Here is a 17,856-nt window from a genome sequence, read left to right on the forward strand (position 1 = left end):
TCCGCCTGTTTGTTTGTCTCCCGTTGCGAATACAACTAATTGCTGCAACTGAAAAACTCAAATAGAGGGAAAGTCATTCGTTTTTTTATTTAGTTGCAGCAATTAAAAGCAGTGGAAATATGAGAGAACCTGGTAGTAAAGGACTTCACATATTATTTTCTTATATATATATGTAATTGACAGTTGATAGGTAAATTTACTCCGAAATAGCACTTTTCGATGGATCTCTTGTAATCTCGAATTGCATTGTTTTCATATTCTTAATTATTTATAAAAGGAAATACTAGTATATATATATATACCCATTGTTAGTCATAAATCTAAGGAGTTTTTTTTTTCATTTCCTGCAGATACTGTTATTATTAGTAATAATAACAACAAAAGTTTAGAAAGTTTTAGCATATTTTGTTTTTAATCTTCGAGATATAAAAACTGATTATAAAAATATTAAAATATATTCATTCATTTTCACACACACACACACACACACACATATATATATATTCTGGTACGATTTGCAATAATAATAATAAAGGAGAAATATAATGGTTGATGAAAAGATTCATTCTAATAATACTAATGATGATGATAATTGGTCAATGAAAAAGGATAAAAATTTTGTCACAGAAAATATATATTCGACAGAATCGTATAGTCATCATACAGGATCTCATCAATTGAAAAATAATAGTAATATGGAAATTTATGATTTAGATAGTATAAATAAAATTAAAAATAACAATATTGATATTGATATTGATAATGGTGATGGATATAGTCATGATATCAATAGCAATGGTTCAGGTGATGATGACGAAGAAGAAGAAAATAATTCTAGAACGAATTTATTAATGAATACAAGAATTCACAGGAAATTAGTAAATAGACATGTTCAATTTATTGCAATTTCTGGTGTCATTGGTACTGCATTATTTGTAGCCATTGGGAAACCAATGTACTATGGGGGTGCAGGGTTCCTATTAATTGCATTTGCAATGTGGTGCGTTCCAATTCTTGCTATAACGGTCTCGACAGCAGAAATGGTCTCATTCTTACCTGTAAGTTCTCCATTTTTAAGACTCGCTAAGAAATGTACAGATGATTCTTTAGCTATGATGGCTAGTTGGAATTTTTGGTTTTTAGAATGTGTACAGATACCATTTGAAATTGTTTCTGTTAACACAATTATACATTTCTGGAGAGATGATTATTCACCTGCTATACCTTTAGTAGTTCAATCTATCTTATATTTACTCATATCTGTTTGCGCCGTTGGATATTACGGTGAATTAGAATTTTGGTTATCATCATTCAAAATCATCTTAGCTTTAGGCTTATTCATTTATACTTTTATTACAATGGTGGGTGGTAATCCCCACCACGACGTTTATGGATTTAGATATTTCGGTGATGCTCCTTTTAAAAAATATTTCCCAGATGGTATAGATCGTGGCGCTCATATAGGTTACTTCCAAGGATTTTTGGCATGTTTAATTCAAGCTTCATTCACGATTGCTGGTGGTGAATATATTTCAATGTTGGCAGGTGAAGTGAAGTTACCTAGAAAAGTGTTACCACAAGCATTTAAACAAGTCTTTGTTAGATTGACAGTGATGTTCATTGGTAGTTGTTTATGTGTAGGAATTGTCTGTTCTGCTAATGATGCCTCATTGACCGCAGCAATCAATGAATCAAGACCAGGCGCTGGGTCGTCTCCTTACGTTATCTCAATGCTGAATTTGGGTATCAGAATCTTACCTGATGTGGTAAATATTGCGTTGATCACAGCTGCATTTTCTGCAGGTAATGCATACACATACTGTTCCTCAAGAACATTATATGGTATGGCTTTAGATGGGTATGCACCAAAAATTTTCACAAAATGTAATAAACAAGGGGTACCCATTTATGCCGTTTGTGTTTCATTATGCTGGGCTTTGATCAGTCTATTACAGTTGAATTCGAATAGTGCTGTTGTATTAAATTGGCTTATTAACATTATCACCACTTCTCAATTGATAAATTTCGTCTGTCTATGTGTCATTTATCTATTCTTTAGAAGAGCTTATTTGGTCCAAAAGGATACTTTACCACAATTACCATTCAAATCATGGTGGCAACCATGGACAGCCATCTTTGGTATGTCATGTGCATTGATCATGATCTTTGTACAAGGTTACACTGTGTTTTTCAGTAAATTATGGAACGTTCAGGATTTCCTTTTCAATTATCTTATGATCTTCATTGATTTGGGAATATATTTAGTTTATAAATTATTATGGTGTCGTGGTAAAGATAAATTCAAAGATCCACATACCATTGATTTCATGACTGATTTAAGAGAAATTGAAGAACATGAGCTAGATCATTCTTTTGAAAAATTCAAATTCTACTTAGATACGTGATGTCACCCATCAACTTCCAAATTCCAACTTTTACTCGCCTGCACAATATACACAAATACCTGACAATATTAAAACGTTTTTTATTTATTCTAATTATTCACTTATAATTCATTTAGTATATACCAATTTGTGAATTCATATAAATATTTACGCTCTATAACATTATATATACATATACATATACATATAAATATATTATTATCATTCCATATCATATTTCTTTTTGGCCCACCAACTCGTAACATCAATACCCAAATTATTAAACAGAGTCACCTCCTTTGTTGGATAATCATCATATTTATTATCAAACCAGTTCTTCAAAATGATCAGTGTTCGCTGATGATCGTTCTTAATGTAACATAAGACACCATTACTTAATGTTAATAGTCTCTCTTCAGAAATATTCAATTTGGTTTCAGATTTATTTAATGAATCAAGAAATATCAATAATTCTTCGTATAGAGTCCATAGTTTATCTGTTTCCATTGCATCCAAGAAGGTATTGTTATACGGTGATTTCCGTTTACTAATTTCTGAAGTTTCCCTCGGTTTGCTAGTTGAAAACAAACTACCCATAATATCAATACCTAAAACATTCTCACCATTTTTATCAATATTTAAGTTAGGGATAGAAAAGAATTTGTCCAGCCCTTCAATTACTAAATTTAAGGGTGATTCATTTTGATAAGGGTTAAACAGTCCAATGCATGAAGGTATGGATGATCTCAATTCTGGGATACTTTTATTTTTATCAACTATCAAGTATCCAAAATTCTCTTGCATTGGTCTCTTGACAGTCTCTAATTTATTATGAAGCTTCTCCATACTTAACGAAAGGATAAAACTTAAATCGTTCAAATAGCTATGATTCCAAATAGTTTCAAAATTTTCATCACAAATTATGATCGCCAACATATTTTCATAGTACCAAAAGAGAACATTGTAAAATTTTGCCTGCGAACCAAATTTAAGGTTTAGTTTGATAATTTTATAATTAGAAGGCAATGAAGATTGAGCTAATGGAGAAATCAAATAGCCGTATCTTTTCCTTTCTGAGGAACGATTGGTTTCTAGTTCATTGGGAGTCGAGGTTGTCCACGATGGCATGTAGCTTTTCAAGTAAGACATACTGGATGACACGCCGGCAGTAACACCAACCTCTTGAACAACATCGTATGCAAAAGAAATGGGTAACGTCATATTATGATACAATTTGTTCCCAAATGTTGCCAGTCCAGCTCCAGTCGTCTGAGTCGTGAATCCTCCTGCATCATCATCATCATCATCATCATCATTATTATCGTCTGTAGTTGGTACCTCCTTATAATGTGTATTACCTGCAAGCACATGACTTGAAATAACGTCATACTGTTGCGTTAAATGATAAATCCAGTTTGATATATCTGGTAAACTCTCGAACGCCTGACAGAAATTTCGAACAAGACCAAAATATTTAGTACCGATCCTTGATCTTTTATCATTTAAGATTCCTGTTGCTCGATCTTTAGAATATGAGGGAAGGTTATATATTAAGATATCTTTAACACCCAAATAGCTTTCTTCCTGCAATAATATTTTTCTATTTATAATGGTGTCCCAGGATTCGTCGTCAGCCAATGTTGCTGTTTCAGATTCTAAAAGGTCCGCCAATTCAGATGTTTTATATGCATTGGGCCACAGTACATTTATACCTTGCCGTATTAAAGTATCAGGTTTTAAATATATATCATTCCAAAATGTTATTATATGTTCATTTAGATTATTCGTAAGATCAGCATTGTCATTGAATTTTGAGAATGCACCATGTTTTAGGACAAAAAATTTATAACAGAGCCATAAGTGACCCAAATAAAATTGAAATGGTATGTTGCTTGTACCTTTAGATGTATCATCAAAATTCTCATATTCGTTTATGGATATTGCCATAAAATATCGAGATTCAACTTTGATCACTAATATCACCTCATTATCCAATTCTATCACTTTTTCGTTTTCCTCTTCTTGTGTTTCTTCAAAGGATTGAGTAAGAGACCAGAGACCCTGTATAATACCTACTCTATTTAATTTATCATTGAGGGAAGAGCTACCAGCAGCTTCACCAAATTCGTGGAATAAAATTAGGGACTTGTGCGTATCTTCATCGTTATGACTGCGTGTGGGATCAATGACCACTAGATCCTTTATCATTCGGATTATTTACACTAAATGGGGAAAAATTTTCCACTTAACTTATTTGCAGAGCTCAAATTTTGTTATCAGACAAATAAACTAGATTACTCTGTTTCTAGTAATTTCTAACTATTCCCTTTAAATAGTTAATTGAACTAAGTTCAGTCCCAATTGTCGTGGCTAATGATTTTTCGTTTTTTTGTCCAACAGAAACGAAAATTTCAATATTTCGCATTTTTCCTTTTGGAGAAGATATTGAATGGCAAGAGAATAGAATCTGCTTAACAGTGAATAATTGAGTGACAAGTCATCTTTTTAGTACAAGAATAGAGTCAACTGAAAAGCGAGATATAGTTCAATATTTATCGAAAATTTACTAAAGATAAGATACATCGCAACGATATTGAACCACACATTTCTTTATTAAGATAATATTACAGTATGGTTTTAGCTGACTTAGGGAAGCGTATCAACGGTGCCGTCAACAGTGCGTTGTCAAACACCCAGGATGATTTCGCAACTGCTGTCGATTCCATGCTTAAGGGCATTGTTACTGCATTACTGGAGGCAGATGTAAATATTGCGTTGGTTTCGAAATTGAGAAATAATATCAAGAGCAAATTAATGGAAAATAAAGGGAAATCGATGACGAACGTGCAGACGAAGAAACTGATTCAAAAGACTGTCTTTGATGAACTATGTAATTTAGTTGACTGCCATGACGGCGAACAATTTAAACCAAAGAAGAAGAAGACTAATGTGATAATGTTTGTTGGTTTACAAGGTTCTGGTAAGACAACTTCATGTACAAAACTGGCTGTATATTACGCCAAGAGAGGTTTTAAAGTTGGTTTGGTTTGTGCCGATACTTTTCGTGCAGGTGCCTTTGATCAATTGAAACAAAATGCTATTAAAGCTAGAATTCCTTTCTTTGGTTCCTATACAGAAACAGATCCTGTGAAGGTTGCCGAGGAAGGTATCACAAAATTCAAGAAAGAAAAATTCGAAGTTATTATTGTGGATACTTCCGGTAGACATCGTCAAGAACAAGAGTTATTCCGTGAAATGGTAGAGATATCTAAAGTTGTAAAACCAAATCAAACCATTATGGTTCTTGATGCATCTATTGGTCAAGCTGCTGAACAACAATCAAAGGCTTTCAAGGAATCTTCCGATTTTGGTGCTATCATATTGACAAAAATGGATGGTCATGCCAAAGGTGGTGGTGCTATATCTGCTGTTGCAGCCACAAATACTCCAATTATCTTTATCGGTACTGGTGAACATATACATGATTTTGAAAGTTTCTCTCCTAAATCATTCGTATCAAAACTACTTGGTATCGGTGACATAGAGAGTCTTTTTGAACAAATACAAACGGTATCTAATAAAGAAGATACCCAGGCTATGATAGAAAATATTCAGCAAGGTAAATTCACACTAGCAGATTTTAAGAAACAGATGCAAACCATCATGAAGATGGGTCCATTATCCAATATAGCACAAATGATTCCTGGTATGGGTAACATGATGAATCAAGTTGGTGAAGAGGAAACATCCAAAAGTATGAAAAAGATGGTGTATGTTTTAGATTCAATGACTAAAGATGAACTAAATTCGGATGGTAGAATATTTATTGATCAACCAAGTAGACTAGTAAGAGTAGCAAGAGGTTCTGGTTGTTCTGTATTTGACGTTGAAATGATTTTGATGCAACAGCAAATGATGGCAAATATGGCCCAAAGTGCAAAAGCTGCTAAACAAGGTGGTGGTCGTGGTATGCCCGGTATGGGTGGTATGCCCGGTATGGGTGGTATGGGTGGTATGCCAAATATGCCTGGTATGCCAAATATTTCTCCTCAAATGATGCAAGAAGCTCAACAACAATTGAGACAGAATCCAAATATGATGAACAAAATGATGGGCATGTTTGGTGGTAATGGTGGTGGTATGCCAGATATGGGTGAGATGATGAAAATGATGGATGATCCACAAATGCAACAAATGGCCAAACAGTTTGGTATGGGCATGTAATATAGATATATTAACGTAATTTCAGAAATATACATAAAGAAATAGAATAAAAACAAAATACAGTCATAAGTATTTTAGACCTTATCTAAGGAACAATAACAATTTTTGAAAAATATAAATATGTCAATTTTCTTTAATATTCATGATATATTAGTACATATATGCATATATAAAGAGCTTTATGTCTATCTCGTTGATAATAAACTGGAAAAGTAGACAGTATAACATTTACAAATAAATAAATGAATTAATAAATAGGTTAAAACACATCTTTGCGAACACATAAGTATTGAAAATACTCAATACTCCAAAGGAATAGTTATTGATCACAATATATTCTCTGTTTGTTTTATTACGCGAAAGGAGACGGCATTCATTATATTTTGACAATTTATGAAAACATTCTCTTATTACTTTTTAATCAATATTTTTTTTTTTTTTTTTTTACTTTTNTTATACTTTTTTACTTTATTCTGGTTGATGATGAATAAAAGAAAAATAGTAATAGAATAAACTTATTCGTATTTAATTTTTCCTTCCTCTTCTATTCTATAAATTTTTTCTATTTTTTCTTCTCAGTCTTTGATCCTCTGTCCTTTTCTACTCTTGGTAAATTGTCCATTGCCACAGTTCCATCAGCAATCAATTGCGGATCGACAGCGATATCTCTGTGTTCAAATAATATTTTGTAACCAGATTTGATAGTACCTTCAGTCACTTGTAAAATCTGCGCTACTTTTGCTGCTGATACGGGAATCTTAAATAGTAAGATATTCATATATATTGAAACCACAGCAATAGTAATAGGCGATTTACCTGCAATTTCTTCAATTTCTTTACATTTCTTTGCAGTGTATTCCGAAGCAGTAGTGACTTGCATAGGTAGACCCAAATGGGAACAAAATCTTGGAATATATGTCAAATTTTGAGCACCACTCATATTATCAGTATTGATCTTGATAAACCCATCGGAACTCTTTTCTCTAAGGATACCTTTCATGATATTAAGAGTCTTACCGAATTCTTTAGTCTTGACGTGAATGATAGATTGAATCTCTTTAAAGGTTCTTGCGACCTCAGCACGTCTACAACCTAGTAAGATTGATGCAGCCATAATACTTTCGGAAGACTTCCCTTTCAATGGTTTTTCATCATGACATAATTTGTAAGCCTCTTTAGCACAATCCTTAACAATCTTAGGCAACTCAGCAGCATCACAAAGCATAGTAATCTTTGCAAATGCAGCTTGAACTTCGTTATCTTTCTTATCTACAACATTTTTACCTTGAGCCCTATTTAATTCTTTGGTAAATCTCATATCTGTATTTTCACCTTGTCCTATTCTAGTAGATAAGTTATTACCATCTAATAGAGGGTTTGATGCTTCACCAACACGAGAAGGATCATCACCATTTTGATCATCATTAGAGAATGTACGCCACTCAGATCTTGTATCGACTAATTTATCAGACAATACCAGACCACACAACGCACAGACCACATCACCTTCACTGAATCTTTCCACAATCTTAGGTGGGTAAACTTTACATTCGGGACACGTTAAAACAATATTTAAATTTGGACCTCTTCTTCCATTTCTCATAGGAGCTGAAGCAATCTGAGACATTTTTGATTCAAAAATACTAGTAAAATAAAATATATGTATCTATGTGTCTATCTTCTCCTTCTAAGGACTGATGTATAATGTAAAATTTAAACCTATGTATAAGAGTGGAAAATTTCTAATCGTTTGGTTTTTATTTGTTCTTTTAGTTTAAAAAGATATATCTTGATAAACTTGCACTGCTTATATACAAATAAAAAATAGTTGTGCACTCGACTGACAAAAACGAATTATGACACTCAGCTATATCTATCAATATATATGAGGAGTGTTATTCAAAACGACCGTGATGGATGATGTCCTCTTTTTAACCTTTGAAAGGAAAACCCAACTCTGTTTTACTAATTTCAAGTTATAACTTTATCCTTTAAACTCCCAGTTTCTTATAAATGAAATATTCAAATTCTGGGAGACAACGGAAAAAGAGGCAAATGAGAACTTTTCTCATAGGATTGTTAGTAAGCACCCGTGCACCACGCTATTACAGGTCTCAAAAACTATAGAACATTCGAGGATATTTCTGAAGTGAAGAATCTATTAATCTATTAATCTAAATGAACATGAGTAATTATAACCTTTTATACCTTTCCTGCGCAACTATAATCATTAAAAATACAGTGAATGATGGTAAGATAAGGGATCCGGTTTATCTCTACTTCATATCTATAGAGAATAACATACAGTTCTTAACACTATTATTTAGCACTTGGTATCGTTAATACCACCGATATAATCTTGAATGTTCTAGTATATCCATGTCATATTCAACATCTTCTTTAGGTGAAGGCTCTTTTCAACCCTGTTATAGTTAAGACTAAGTTTGGGTTTCTTCCCTATCATCAAAAGAAAACTGAAAAATTATGAAAAACAAAACAAACAAAAACAAATAAAGCACAATAAAGAAATTAAGTGAACAAAACACATTGAATTTTTGAAATATCTAGAAGAACCGACCACCATCACGTAAACCCACATTGATTACTGGTGATATTGACAGCTGAGTAATTTTGACCAACTAAATTTAAGTGAGAAGGTAATCACAATGAACAGTGATAATAATGGGACCAAAAATGTGGATTGGTCAAACAATGGAACAACAAGTGGTATAGCTACGCCGTTATCGTCACCTACCAAGTTAGCACCTCATCACAATATATTCATGGCAAATTTACAGAGATCACCTACGGGGAAACATCAGGAGGTGTTTGGAGATGGTAATGGCACTTCGTTGTCGTCGTCCTCTAGAGTGATCGAGTCCCTACATGAACAAATAGAGATCTTATCTAGTACCAATTTACAATTGACTATGCAATCTCAAGGTTTGTTGGCCAAATTAGAAAACACACAAGATAAAGAATCGAATCTGGTTGAAACCTTGTCGGGGCTTAAGAATGAGAATAAAACTTTGAAGAACCTACTGACAAGAGAAACAGATCATCTGAAAGAATTAGAGAATAATTTAATCCTATTGAATGATTCTTGCAATGCATTGAATAAAGAAAATAGATCATTGAAACATGAATACAAGCAAAACAACGTGGGCGAGACATCCTTAAACGATGAACTACAAATGATAGAATCTCAGTATTCTAGTCTTATAGAGTCTCATGATCTAATGAAGCGTTACTATGATAAAAGCGTTCAAAAATTGCGAGATGAATTAAAGACCCTAAAACTACAAAGTAATAACACCCTAGAGTCGTATCACGAGAATGAAAACCAATTAGTTGAACAATTGTCCAATTTCAATGTGTCTGTAAAAGAATATGAGGAATCATATCAGAATAATAATGCCTCGATAGATAAAATCTTCAGAGAAGCCCTACAAAATATGACAACTGACAATGACAAGCCATCTGATCCATCTAACTATTCTACTTACAAGGAAGAAATGATCGAGTTGGGTAGCAAGATGGGAATAGCTACAGTAGAGAGGGATTTGAATGATTTACAAACTGTTAAAATGAGAAAGGTAAGGAACGTTTCTGGTAATGGTAGTTCCAATAGAACAAGTTTCTATGGTTCCATGGCGCTGGTGACTGACTCTAAAAACACAGACGTTCGCAGAAACATAAGTCCTATTGTAGGTCTACCTGGTGTGAAAAGGTCTACATCAGTTCGCAGAAGCAATATCACAACTCCATCGAAGATGGATCCAACATCTTCATCACCATCGCCATCTCCAAATCCAATGGGGAATGGCGTTAATTTCTGAAGCAACAGATACAACATACTCACATAATGACGTCATAAAATACATATATACATAAATAAACGAATAGATACACTTTCAAAATCTCTTTCTCTCTCTATATATAAATATTTGGCTCTGCTAAGGTTCATTTTTCATAAAAAGATCCCTTAATTAAAGGCATAAAAAAGTAAAACGATGCTAAATTTTCATTATAAAACAGAAAACACATGATGGTATTATACAAACAAAGGTTCTGAGGGACAACTAAAAACCCCCAATGATACTTGCTAAACTGTCACTATAACTATGCAATGCCAGATATGTCGCAACAATTCAGATAAGTTCTACTGTGCAAACTGTATTCGTACATCTCCACAATTAGCAATGACCCTTCGATTTAAGTTGTTAACAGTACAAGATGAGAATAAACGATTAAATAAGAAGATAGATAATATATTGAATGTATCGATGGATAAAAATGGTACCCAGAGGGAAGATATCAGTGCAGGAGAACGTCTCTTGAAAACACGAATGAGACGTGTCAATGACTTAAAGATGAGAAAGAAGAATGGTCAATTAAAAATCCGGATAAGTAATGTATCTAATTCCATAGATAAGAAAAGGATGTTTATTCAAAAACTAAAACAACATATAACAGATTTTCATATGTCAAAGATTAATCCCGTTCATCAACATAAAAGGATCATAAGGGAACATAGACATGAAGAGGACGATGAACGATTAAAACAAGTACAAATAGTCCTTACAAAGAGACAGAGACAAAACATAGAGTCATTAAACCAATGGTTTGTGATCAATAAAACATCATCTATGGACATTCCATATACTTTACTCTTTCAACCTGTGATCTCTACAAGGACAGCTAATAAATTACCTCCAGGGTTAGTGAAAAACTCAATTTTCACCATGTTCCAGTATCTGAAAATCAGAACGACAATACAATGTACACAATTACCGTATCCAACTATGAAACCGTCATCACTACTCCTTGAAGAAGGACAACATGACAGAGATTACATACTAAGGGACATTGTTGAAATGATAGATGAAACAGTCACTGAAAGCATTGTCATGTGGCTAACAAAACTTACTATTAATATGGTTTATCTGTGCCAGGTCAATCATAATTTACCTTCACAAGAGCATACCGACCCTGTATCCCTACTAGAACAGTTCGATGTCGATGGACTCTTCTACAGTCTCTATCTGGGCCAATTGCTACCGCTCACCAACAAGTCACAGCCAAACAGCTACATAAAACCCACCCACAGCTTCCAGAATATGTTCGATGCTATCACCGACCTACTGGAAGACTAACCGGCCGATAGTCACATCTAGGTAGGGTTCCCCATGTTGATATCTAGTCATCGACTCAATTTATACCAACTCCACATATAAATAAATAAACAAATAGCATTATACACATGGCGTTGCCCTAATACCCAACCCTAACTTGGCTGTAAGAAAAAAAACGAAAAAAATTTGGAAAAAACAAACGAAAACTGAGCAGCCATTTCCAATTTGAACTACTGGAATGAGAGAGGCAGCAGCTGCAACAGCAACAGATTGGGTGAGGAGCAGCAACCCTGTAAAGTCAGAAAGTTGCAACAACGAATGGTTAGTATATTATATATATATATATATATATACACATATATATATAACAACAGGAACTGTGCTTATTTGTTTTTAATTGTGCGTTAAGAAGGTTACATAAGCAGAAGTATACGTATATATACACACAAACACATATATATATTACAATTTAAAAACCATGGCTCTTTCAGACCAAGAATTATTTGAATTGAACAAGAAGGCCGTTCAAGAAGGTTTCAAAATCAAGCCTAGATTGAACTATAACACTGTTAGTGGTATTAACGGTCCATTGGTTATCTTAGAGAAAGTGAAGTTCCCATGTTTCAACGAAATTGTTAACCTAACTTTACCAGATGGTACTGTTAGACAAGGTCAAGTTCTAGAAGTTAGAGGTGACAGAGCCATTGTGCAAGTTTTCGAAGGTACTTCTGGTATCGATGTTAAGAAGACCACTGTTGAGTTCACTGGTGAGAACTTGAGAATCCCAGTCTCCGAAGATACTCTAGGTAGAATCTTTAACGGTTCTGGTAAGCCTATCGATAACGGTCCAACCGTCTTTGCCGAAGATTATTTGGATATTAACGGTTCTCCAATCAACCCATACGCCAGAATTTACCCTGAAGAAATGATCTCCACTGGTGTTTCTGCCATTGATACCATGAACTCCATTGCTCGTGGTCAAAAGATTCCTATCTTCTCTGCTTCTGGTTTGCCACATAATGAAATTGCAGCTCAAATCTGTAGACAAGCTGGTCTAGTGAGACCAACCAAGGACGTTCATGATGGTCACGAAGAGAATTTCTCCATTGTGTTCGGTGCCATGGGTGTCAATTTGGAAACTGCCAGATTTTTCAAACAAGATTTCGAAGAAAATGGTTCTTTGGAAAGAACTTCTTTATTCATGAATTTGGCTAACGATCCAACTATTGAAAGAATTATTACCCCAAGATTGGCTTTGACAACTGCTGAATATCTTGCTTACCAAACCGAACGTCACGTTCTAACCATCTTAACTGATATGTCCTCATATGCTGATGCTTTAAGAGAAGTCTCTGCTGCTAGAGAAGAAGTCCCAGGTAGAAGAGGTTACCCAGGTTACATGTACACCGATTTGTCCAGAATTTATGAAAGAGCCGGTAGAGTTGAAGGTCGTAATGGTTCTATTACTCAAATTCCTATCTTAACCATGCCAAACGATGATATTACACATCCAATTCCGGATTTGACTGGTTATATTACTGAAGGTCAAATTTCCATTGATCGTCAACTACACAACAAGGGTGTTTACCCACCTATCAATGTGCTACCATCTCTAAGTAGACTGATGAAGTCTGCTATTGGTGAAGGTATGACCAGAAAGGATCATGGTGATGTTTCCAACCAATTGTATGCTAAATATGCTATTGGTAGAGATGCCGCTGCCATGAAGGCCGTTGTCGGTGAAGAAGCTCTATCCATTGAAGATAAACTATCTCTAGAGTTTTTGGAAAAGTTCGAAAAGACTTTCATCTCTCAAGGTGCTTACGAGAACAGAACTGTATTTGAATCTCTAGACCAAGCCTGGAGTTTGTTAAGAATCTATCCAAAGGAAATGTTGAACAGAATCTCTCCAAAGATCCTAGACGAGTTCTACGACAGATCTAGAGATGCCGAGGAAGAAGACGAAGAATACGAAGATGCTGATGTGACCCCAGACAACAAGGTTCCAGTTTCTACTGAATCTTTAATCTAAGTTACCTCCACCCCTTCTGCACTCAAACTTTAAACTAAACACAATCATCCTTTCTCTCACAATGACATACATACACTTATATATCTCTCTACTAGTATAATATATTATAAATGAATTAAAAAATAAGATAAAATCCATGCTATAGAATCGATTATTAAACCCAAATTACTGGCGTATACATCACGTGCCTCCATGCCTGCCTAGAGGCATGATGGATCGCGTCCACGCACTACACGGCACGCACTGAAATCCAATACTTGAATTTCGGAACTTCTTTCTGTCCCCTCTCCCCTCTCCCCTCTCCCCCTTTTGACAATGAAAAGGAAAGAAGAACCAGTTTGACAAGGGATGACGAAATGAACCCTTTTATACGTAACAATTGGAAACCAAGAGAGGAGGATATATAAAGGAAAGACAATTGGGAAACTAATTAAGTGAGGAATTTAGAAGTTGAGAAGGGTAAGTCTAAGTAAAAAGTAACGCAATTGAACGAAAAATTATTTTATAATGACACACGCTGTGGATAGAAAACTAGATATACAAGGAAACGTTGTCGTGGTTTCTAATAGATTACCTGTGACCATCACCAAGAACAATGAGACCGGAGAGTATGAGTACACTATGTCTTCTGGTGGGTTGGTCACTGCCTTACAAGGGTTGAAGAAAACAGCCACATTCCAATGGTACGGGTGGCCTGGTTTGGAGATTCCAGACCATGAAAAAGCTAAAGTGAAGAAAGATTTGAAGGAGAAATTCAATGCTATTCCTGTATTTTTAACAGATGAGATTGCTGATTTACATTATAATGGGTTCAGTAATTCTATTTTATGGCCTTTATTCCATTACCATCCTGGTGAGATTAATTTTGATGAAAACGCATGGCTGGCATATAATGAAGCAAACTTAACTTTTGCTAATGAAATCATCCAAAACATCAGCGATAATGACCTTGTGTGGGTCCATGATTACCATTTAATGTTACTACCGGAGATGCTAAGACATAATATCAACAGAAAGGGGCTAAAGAACGTTAAACTTGGATGGTTTCTACACACTCCATTCCCATCTTCGGAAATTTACAGAATCTTACCAGTGAGACAAGAAATTTTAAAAGGTGTATTAAGTTGTGATCTTCTAGGGTTCCATACATACGATTACGCAAGACATTTCTTGTCGTCGGTGCAGAGAGTGTTGAATATTAATACATTACCCAACGGTGTTGAATACGAAGGCCATTTCGTTAATGTAGGTGCATTCCCTATCGGTATCGATGTGGACAAGTTTTCAGAAGGTTTAAAGAAGGATTCTGTTCAAAAGAGAATTATGCAATTAAAGGAGACATTCAAAGGTTGTAAGATCATTGTCGGTGTGGATAGATTAGATTATATCAAGGGTGTCCCTCAAAAGTTGCATGCCATGGAGGTTTTCTTAACCGAACACCCTGAATGGATCGGTAAAGTGGTCTTAGTACAACTCGCTGTTCCAAGTCGTGGTGACGTCGAAGAGTATCAATATTTAAGATCCGTGGTCAATGAACTTGTCGGTAGAATCAACGGTCAATTCGGTACAGTGGAATTTGTTCCAATCCATTTCATGCATAGAAGTATCCCATTCGAAGAATTGATTTCTTTATATGCGGCAAGTGATGTCTGTCTAGTTTCTTCTACAAGAGATGGTATGAATTTAGTCTCTTACGAATATATTGCTTGTCAACAAGAAAAGAAAGGTTCTCTAATTCTTTCTGAGTTTACTGGTGCTGCACAATCTTTGAATGGTGCTTTGATTGTCAATCCTTGGAATACTGATGATTTATCGGAATCTATCAATGAAGCATTAACGTTATCGTCTGAAAAGAAAGAGGCTAACTGGGAGAAGCTGTACAAATACATTTCAAAATACACATCTTCCTTCTGGGGAGAAAATTTCGTTCATGAACTGAACAACACCTCTAGTACATCTGCAGTACATGGATCCAATGCCTGAGTTTGATGTTAATTTCATTTCTTCTTTTTAAATACAAATACTATTTACATACACTCATATATATATTTATCCCTGTATGCACCGATAAAAACAAACAAACAAAACAACAATTTTCAAGTAATTATTAATATAAATTTCACACGATTCACACATGTGTCGCCATATCATTATATTATAAACGTTTAATACTGTTTACCATATGAAAAGGGCACTTTATTGATAATGGATTTCCCGTTTACTTGTTTAAGAAACGAGGTGTGTCTCTCTCTGTTCCCAATTGACTTTCGCACTCCGCTTTGTCTCCCGTTCCTTTCTTGTATTCAATCTCGTAAGAATTTGAAATATTTGAAATGTGGAAATTTTGCATTGATTAAGAGGAACGGATTTGAAATAAAGAGGATTGTTAAGCAGTTTACGAGTATAAAGCACACATTCAATATATATATATATATATAACGAATTAACGAGTTTTACCTTCTAAAATTATAACCATTCTTTTTGTTTTCCATTATAATTCTTCTGAAATTAAACAAGTATCCATATTGAGAGAACTGAAATAATCATAATAAAAAGATAAATATCTTACTGATTCATTACTAATAACCGCACAAAATGGGCCAATTACTGTCACATCCATTGACTGAAAAAACTATTCAATACAATGACTATAAGGACCATAAACCTAGCACGCAGGTGTCAAGCCAATCGCCGCGTTTCTTTAATTGTATCGGCTCCATGCAAGGGTACAGACTGACTCAAGAGGATGCACATATGATAATTAATGAGGACGATAGTATACATGTTAGATTCTACAACCCATTTAAAGATCGTGTCGAGTTGTATATTTTGAGCCTTTTTGCAGTGTTTGATGGACATGGTGGATCAGATTGTTCGGCATTCCTTAGTGGGGGTAAAGATGATCGAGGTTATAACCCTAAGAGTGGACTAGCTAAATGGGTTACCTATGCATTTGAGAACCATCATTATGGGGCAATAGACACACACAAAGTAGGAGACATAAATTCCACAATAAGGTCTAAAGCGAAGAGTAATGATGACGATGGGAAGATCAAAAGGGTATTCAGGACGTTAGAAGGGTTATTAACACAGATATTCAAGGATTCATACATATTACAGGACATTGAACTTTACAAACATTTTGCTAATAGTACTTGTGGGTCAACAGCCGTGATGGCTGCAGTTGTTAATGGAGAGATGGTTTACGTAGTAAATTGTGGTGATTCTCGTTGCATTATGTCATCTAAGAGTGATGGCATTAAGACGATGTCCTATGATCACAAACCCCAACATATAGGTGAATTATTAAGAATTAATGATAATGGGGGTACAGTGTCTCTAGGTAGAGTAGGAGGTGTGTTGGCCTTAAGTAGAGCCTTTAGTGATTTCCAATTTAAGAGAGGTGTACAATACAATACCCAAAATAGGAGAAATGTGAAAGGAAACTACATAAACAACCTGACTATAGCGCCTCAAGAAGCACAGGTAACCGTAGAACCCGATGTATTAATGCATAGAATTGATTATAAAAAGGACGAATTCCTAGTACTAGCTTGTGATGGTATATGGGACGTCTACAGTAATAAACAATTGATACGGTTTATTAAATATCACTTGACCCAAGGTATAAAACTTGATGGGATCATACCGAAACTTCTAGATCATGGAATCGCTCAGGCCAATAGCAGTACGGGTGTTGGGTTTGATAATATGACTGCTATTATAGTGGTTCTAAACAAGAATGGCGAATCTCTCAGCGATTGGTACACCAAGATGAAAATAAGACTTGAAAGAGAGAAGGGTTTGGTTTAAACACCCTTCATGACGAGAACCATTCTGCCGTGTTTCAATGTGCCTGTTCTCAGCTTTTCCTGTTTACAGATGAACGTTCAAAAATATTGATTTTCTATGATTCCATAGTGTATTGTATAGTAAATAATAACTAATGAAATATCAAAAGTATATATTGTGAAAATGATAGAAACATTATGAAAACAACAAAACAACAACAGACAACTTATAATAAATCCAGGTGAACTTTCCTGTTTGTAGTACTCTCATTTATATCCCAATGTCAATA

General features: G+C 34.7%; 9 protein-coding genes across 9 annotated transcripts; 7 read left to right on the top strand and 2 right to left on the bottom strand.

The window, feature by feature from the left end:
* Window positions 1–545: 545 nt before the first annotated feature.
* Window positions 546–2,405, top strand: AGP2 (Agp2p; the record flags this gene model as incomplete). The annotated part of the gene is made up of 1 exon (XM_041548015.1): window positions 546–2,405. One exon carries the CDS (start codon window positions 546–548, stop codon window positions 2,403–2,405), a length of 1,860 nt encoding a protein of 619 aa, XP_041403949.1.
* Window positions 2,406–2,606: 201 nt separating this feature from the next.
* Window positions 2,607–4,592, bottom strand: CCZ1 (Ccz1p; the record flags this gene model as incomplete). The annotated part of the gene is made up of 1 exon (XM_041548016.1): window positions 2,607–4,592. The coding sequence occupies one exon, from the start codon at window positions 4,590–4,592 to the stop codon at window positions 2,607–2,609; it is 1,986 nt and encodes a 661-aa protein (XP_041403950.1).
* Window positions 4,593–5,015: 423 nt separating this feature from the next.
* On the top strand, window positions 5,016–6,608 carry SRP54 (RNA-binding signal recognition particle subunit SRP54; the record flags this gene model as incomplete). Its single annotated transcript, XM_041548017.1, has 1 exon — window positions 5,016–6,608. The coding sequence occupies one exon, from the start codon at window positions 5,016–5,018 to the stop codon at window positions 6,606–6,608; it is 1,593 nt and encodes a 530-aa protein (XP_041403951.1).
* A 562-nt stretch (window positions 6,609–7,170) lies between these two features.
* SUA7 (transcription factor TFIIB) lies at window positions 7,171–8,211 on the bottom strand (the record flags this gene model as incomplete). The annotated part of the gene is made up of 1 exon (XM_041548018.1): window positions 7,171–8,211. The coding sequence occupies one exon, from the start codon at window positions 8,209–8,211 to the stop codon at window positions 7,171–7,173; it is 1,041 nt and encodes a 346-aa protein (XP_041403952.1).
* A 1,063-nt stretch (window positions 8,212–9,274) lies between these two features.
* SHE3 (She3p) lies at window positions 9,275–10,447 on the top strand (the record flags this gene model as incomplete). The annotated part of the gene is made up of 1 exon (XM_041548019.1): window positions 9,275–10,447. One exon carries the CDS (start codon window positions 9,275–9,277, stop codon window positions 10,445–10,447), a length of 1,173 nt encoding a protein of 390 aa, XP_041403953.1.
* Window positions 10,448–10,732: 285 nt separating this feature from the next.
* On the top strand, window positions 10,733–11,764 carry ATG14 (Atg14p; the record flags this gene model as incomplete). Its single annotated transcript, XM_041548020.1, has 1 exon — window positions 10,733–11,764. One exon carries the CDS (start codon window positions 10,733–10,735, stop codon window positions 11,762–11,764), a length of 1,032 nt encoding a protein of 343 aa, XP_041403954.1.
* Window positions 11,765–12,221: 457 nt separating this feature from the next.
* Window positions 12,222–13,775, top strand: VMA2 (H(+)-transporting V1 sector ATPase subunit B; the record flags this gene model as incomplete). The annotated part of the gene is made up of 1 exon (XM_041548021.1): window positions 12,222–13,775. The coding sequence occupies one exon, from the start codon at window positions 12,222–12,224 to the stop codon at window positions 13,773–13,775; it is 1,554 nt and encodes a 517-aa protein (XP_041403955.1).
* Window positions 13,776–14,282: 507 nt separating this feature from the next.
* On the top strand, window positions 14,283–15,758 carry TPS1 (alpha,alpha-trehalose-phosphate synthase (UDP-forming) TPS1; the record flags this gene model as incomplete). Its single annotated transcript, XM_041548022.1, has 1 exon — window positions 14,283–15,758. One exon carries the CDS (start codon window positions 14,283–14,285, stop codon window positions 15,756–15,758), a length of 1,476 nt encoding a protein of 491 aa, XP_041403956.1.
* Window positions 15,759–16,370: 612 nt separating this feature from the next.
* PTC4 (type 2C protein phosphatase PTC4) lies at window positions 16,371–17,588 on the top strand (the record flags this gene model as incomplete). The annotated part of the gene is made up of 1 exon (XM_041548023.1): window positions 16,371–17,588. The coding sequence occupies one exon, from the start codon at window positions 16,371–16,373 to the stop codon at window positions 17,586–17,588; it is 1,218 nt and encodes a 405-aa protein (XP_041403957.1).
* Window positions 17,589–17,856: the final 268 nt, after the last annotated feature.

Source organism: Maudiozyma barnettii, assembly GCF_903064755.1.
Source record: "Maudiozyma barnettii strain CLIB 1767 genome assembly, contig: KABA2_01, whole genome shotgun sequence".
Classification (NCBI taxonomy): Eukaryota; Fungi; Ascomycota; class Saccharomycetes; order Saccharomycetales; family Saccharomycetaceae; genus Maudiozyma; species Maudiozyma barnettii.